Genomic DNA, 5,426 nt, shown 5'->3' with positions numbered 1-5,426 from the left:
TTCTAGTTTATTTCCAAACAGAATACAAGAACATAAAATTTTGTGTTTCTTTCCTTTGTGTCTTGTTCTCAATATATTCTCTTGTCCTATTCTCAAAAACAAATGCAGCCTAATGGACATATGGACGTCACATTAGTCTTCGTTTTACATTAGAGAACAGATTAAACAAAAAGACCCATATATAAGCAATTCAAATTGTTATCAGGAATATTTTTGTATTTTTCAATTTTAAAAGAGTAAAATGTCCATTAATAAAAACTTCAAACCCTATTTATCTTCATCCTGAACAAAAAAAATAGCTATATAATGTTTTGATCTTTTGAAAAAAAAAGAAAAATCTTAAATCCCTAATTACCCAAACCCAGAGGTCTTCAGTCAGAACTCAGAACCCATCCCAACCAGCAGCCACAGACGGTGCTCTCTGCAGTCTCCATCTGCCTCTCTCAGTCTCGGCTCTCACCTCCCTACCTCGCTCACCGGCAGCCAACGGAGGTCAGCCCTCTGCCTCGTCCGTACCGCCTGTCTCAGTTTGCCTCCTCTTCCTCCGTCTTGGCTCCTCTGCTCGTGCTTCCTCCACGTTCCTCCCTCGTGGTCTTCTTGCTCCTGCTTCTGCAGTGTGGGTGAGTTCACTGACTTCACTCTTCACTGAGTTGTTTTATATTTTTTCAGTTTTTGTTTTATAATTTCTTTTATACTGAATTTTTCAATTTTCAGTTTTAAATTTTAATGTCGGTTTTGATAATTTGTTTAATTTGATGTAATTAGTTATTATTGATTAGATAATTGGTTCATTGCTTGCAGGCTCAGTTTCAGTTCATTGTCATGAATCAATGAAATACAGGTTTCTTTTCTTTTCTTTTCTTTTTTAATTGAATCCATTTTGTTGTGCTTTTAGTCTCAAGATTAACTGCTAAATGCTTATTAATGTTCAATGCTTATTTCATTTGGATTGTAGTGTGCTTCTTGTAATTGGGCAGGATGTTTAACCCTCTAAATCTGGTCTAAAGGATACTTTATTTAATTGGGCAGGATGTTAGTGAAAGCATGTATATTTCACATTTTAATTTTTTTGATAATTTTATATCTTTATTTAAGTGAGACTGGGTCAATCGGTTCAACCATTGATCCGCCAGTTGAACCATAACCGGTAGACTGATCGGTTCGATAACCGGTTCAGTTCTAATAACTATGCATTCAATTCCTCACTGCAACCCCATTTCCCCTGAACCCTCTCTTCTGCGTCTTCCTTCACTTACTATTATTACTATTATTAATTAATTAGTTCTCACAAAAGTTCATGTCTGGTTGTTGATTAGGGGTTGGTATTCTCTGTGTTAGCCTTTTATCTTGTCCAGAGAAACTTCTAGATTGTTCTAGAAGGAAGCTGTGGTTCTTGTTGTATGAGCGTGTGGGCATGGATATAGTTGAATCAGTGAGAAAGATTCCTTTGCAAGACCCACCCGAGGAAGATTTCTGTGCTGCTGATTTGACTTGGACCAAGTTTGGCAATGCTGAGCACCATGACGAGGTTGCCCTTATTCCCTATGACCGAGTTGATGCTTTTATAATTGGTGAGTGCTCTAATGTTGAGTGGCCTACTCGCTTCCATATTGAGCGCGGAAGGAAGCGAGCTATTGGTAGCTTGAAGGAGTATAAGGATGATGAGTATCTTGAGTACAGGCTGTAAGTTTCTGAATTAATTTGATTCATGTTTTGATTTTGTTCCTTTTTTTAATTATTATACTGTTTCAGTTACTATGTCTCTCTTAGTCTTTGTCCAAAAATGCTATGTGCACGTTAAAAATAAGCCACCATGTATTGTGTTGTTTAACTCATTTACAATGTGTATTTTGTATTTTAATATACATTTTATACTAATGGTTGATTTGGTGGCTGATATAGGACACATAGATTGTTGTTCTTTGTCTCAGTGCAATCATACATATTTGTGTTCTACTAAATCCCATTTTTTTAACCTCTGAAAGACACTAACCAAACATAGCGAAAGGTTAGATGATATTATACACAGCACTTCTTGATTTGCCATGTGATTCCTCTGGCCGGGGAAATTAGTGTCACATTTTTGTAAAATATAGGACTACTAAGTGTCATATAACTTAATACTTCAATCCAAGGGAAGTTTATGGCATGCATTTTATAAAAGCAGAGGTGCTGTGTGTAATCGTGTAGCCTCAGTGGAGGTTGATGTAATTTTACCCTTTATGATTTATTGCTTTCTTCTGGTTGGTCATGTTATGCGTTCGATGTCAAGAAAATAAATAAGGTCAATATGATACTGAAGCTTATCCCGCTTCCAATCTAGAAAAGCTTGATTTTTGCTAAGTTGCAAAATGTTGTTAAAAATGTTGGGAAGATCATTTTCCTGTCGCTGTGTACGTTTGGAATCAACAGTTGATTTGAAAATGAATAGTTCCAAACTTAAGTAGTCATTCCACAAACTGGATTCACATACTGATGATGCCAAGTTGAACCTTCTTCCTTGTGAAGGTACTGGTGCTCGTTCGGACCAGAAAATTATGGGGAGGGTGGAGGTATATTACCCAGTCGAAGGTATCGGCTTAATACCAGAAATCGTGCTGCTAGACCTCAATCAATGCGGGGTTGTACTTGTCATTTTGTTGTCAAACGTCTTTATGCACGTCCATACCTAGCACTTATCATATACAATGAAAGGCGCCATATTAACAAGTCTGGTTTTGTTTGCCATGGACCACTTGATAGAGATGCCATTGGTCCTGGTGCCAAAAATGTTCCATATATATGTAATGAAATTCAGCAGCAAACTATGTCTATGATTTATTTGGGCATTCCTGAAGAGAATATCCTGGAGAAACACATTGAGGGAATTCAGCGATATTGTGGTTCGGATGCAAAAGTTAATAGTCTTGCCTCTCAATATGTTCACAAGCTAGGGATGATTATCAAAAGGTCTACCCATGAGCTGGATCTAGATGATCAAGCCAGCATTCGGATGTGGGTTGAACGGAACAAAAAGTCTGTATTCTTTTATCAAGATACTTCGGAGTCAGACCCTTTTGTTTTGGGGATCCAAACAGAATGGCAGTTGCAACAGATGATTCGTTTCGGTCATTGCAGTGTTGTTGTGGCAGACTCAACCTTTGGTATAAAGAGACTCAAAGTAATTAGTTTTCAATCTTTATTTTGAATTTGCTATATACGAAGGGAAAATAACTATATGTATGGCCTAACTTTGTTATCTTTTCATGCTTGTAGTATCCTTTGTTCACGCTTCTTGTTTTTGATTCAAGGCAACATGCACTTCCTGTTGCATGGGTCATTACACGTAGCTTTTCAAAGCCTGACATGTCAAAGTGGCTGAATGCTTTAATTGATAGAGCTCATAGTGTTGAACCTGGATGGAGAGTTAGCGGCTTTGTGATTGATGATGCTGCGGCTGAAATTGATCTTTTAAGGCAAGAATTATTACTTTGAAAAACCAGTTTAGTTTAAAATTGTTAACTAAAATTTTTTTCTTATATGTGTTGTCTGCTTTGACAGAGACATATTTTGCTGTCCAGTTCTATTTTCACTGTGGCGCATTCGTAGATCATGGCTAAGGAATATTGTTAAGAAATGCTGTAACATTGAGGTTCAACGGGAGATTTTTAAGCGTCTTGGGGCAATAGTGTATAGTATCTGGGGTGGTGTTAATACATCGCTTGCGTTGGAACAATTTTTGCAGGACTTTGTTGACCAAACTGATTTCATGGAATATTTCAGAGCTTCTTGGTTACCAAAGATTGGTTAGATCTTTCTCTACTCTTGCTTTAAATAAAATTACACATTGCAGATGAAAATTTCTTAAAAGATTTTACTTTCGTTACTGTCTCAATCAGTCATTGAGTGATTTACTCTAGATTTTTCCTTACGCTTCTTTCTTTTCCGCAGAAATGTGGCTTTCAACAATGAGAAATTTTCCACTAGCCAGCCAGGAAGCTTCTGGAGCATTAGAAGCATATCATGTTAAACTGAAAGCTAAACTTTTTGATGATTCACATCTTGGAGCACTGCAAAGAGTAGATTGGTTAGTCCACAAGCTAACAACTGAGTTGCATTCGAGCTACTGGCTCGATCGCTTTGCTGATGAGAGTGATTCGTTCCAGAGTGTGAAGGAGGAATACATTGCTTCTACGTCGTGGCACCGAGCACTTCGAATCCCCAACGATGCCGTTACTTTCAATGATAAAGACAGCTTCTTTGCCAAAGTTGTTAGCCAGAAAGAGAGCAAATCGACACGTATAGTGTGGAATCCAGGATCTGAATTTGCATTCTGTGACTGTTCTTGGTCAATGCAAGGTAACCTTTGCAAGCACGTCATAAAAGTAAACATGGTCTTTGAAAACATCAAAGGTTGTCAACCATCCATGTCATTGAAATCATTTGAAGACATTTTGATAGATCTATGGAGAAAACCAGTGGATGGTTCCGTTGCATTGGATCTGTCTCTGGCTTGGACGCAGCAGATCCTAGATCAAATCGAAAAACTCGTCGAACTGAATAACTCGCCGGATATTGGCACTGTTGTTAACAAAATGCCTTTGAATTGGGTTTCCAAGAAAGGTCGAACCTACAACGGCAAACCAACGTTGCGTTACACTCTTCCACCGGCTAACAGCAACCCCAAAAGTTTGATTGTATACAAGAGGAGTCGCAAAAGGAAAAGATTATCACAATTAAGATGATCCTGAATTAGCACAAATTGAGTTTATTCTGGAAGTTGCTGAATCGGCTCATGTACCTGCAAATATCTAGGTTTCTGCTCTGTTGCCTCTTGTTATAGAACAGTTATTGTTAGTTATATGCACATCTTTTGCAGAAACAAAACCGAAGAATGAAAGCAATTTCAGTGCATATTTTGTTGAGTCTACAGAGCTGGGAACAACTTTAATGTGATAGTTAGGATAGAGTAGCGGTTAATTTTCCCTCAAAATTTGGAAGCTATTGCTTAACTTTTGATTAATTATTTTTGCCCTCATTCTCATACATTCATTTAAATAAAAAAATTTCTTTTACCATTTTAAATTGAAATAAGAAGATTTACATATTTAAGTATTACATTACATTTTCATTGTCACTTAGTGCAAAAACGGATTTAAAACAGTTTATGTAGGCATAACCAGCAAAAATAAAGCAAATTCAGTATTCGATTTTTGGGCATATTGCCACCAGAAATTGATCATTTTTTTTTTCCATTTTTGCAGTTGTTGGCAACGAAAATGGAGCAGAAGAGAGAAGGTAAGTCGGTAGACTAAAGAGAGCAGAATGCAATGTTTCAGGGTTTGAGAGAGTGACAATGAAAGAGGTTACATAAAGACGTTTGCAATCATTTGTGTAGATTTGATGCTGAAGAAGAGTGGCGGTGAAGCAAAAAGGGTTTTAATGTT

The 5,426-nt window shown here is 37.2% G+C and overlaps 1 protein-coding gene across 1 annotated transcript; it reads left to right on the top strand.

Moving 5' to 3' along the window:
• LOC107612819 lies at window positions 517–5,005 on the top strand. The gene is made up of 7 exons (XM_016314570.2): window positions 517–620; window positions 802–841; window positions 1,339–1,683; window positions 2,509–3,160; window positions 3,256–3,455; window positions 3,541–3,785; window positions 3,931–5,005. Exons 2-7 carry the CDS (start codon window positions 831–833, stop codon window positions 4,722–4,724), a joined length of 2,247 nt encoding a protein of 748 aa, XP_016170056.1. The 5' UTR covers window positions 517–620; window positions 802–830; the 3' UTR covers window positions 4,725–5,005.

Source organism: Arachis ipaensis, chromosome B08 (assembly GCF_000816755.2).
Source record: "Arachis ipaensis cultivar K30076 chromosome B08, Araip1.1, whole genome shotgun sequence".
In the NCBI taxonomy this organism is placed as follows: domain Eukaryota; kingdom Viridiplantae; phylum Streptophyta; class Magnoliopsida; order Fabales; family Fabaceae; genus Arachis; species Arachis ipaensis.
This window is presented reverse-complemented; position numbering and strand designations above follow the sequence as displayed.

Bases quoted from the DNA above. Each gene is read 5' to 3' on its own strand.
- LOC107612819 (XM_016314570.2), top strand. The intron at 1,684-2,508 runs GTAAGTTTCTGA...TTCCTTGTGAAG, and splicing joins GAGTATCTTGAGTACAGGCT to GTACTGGTGCTCGTTCGGAC. The intron at 3,456-3,540 runs GCAAGAATTATT...CTGCTTTGACAG, and splicing joins GCTGAAATTGATCTTTTAAG to AGACATATTTTGCTGTCCAG.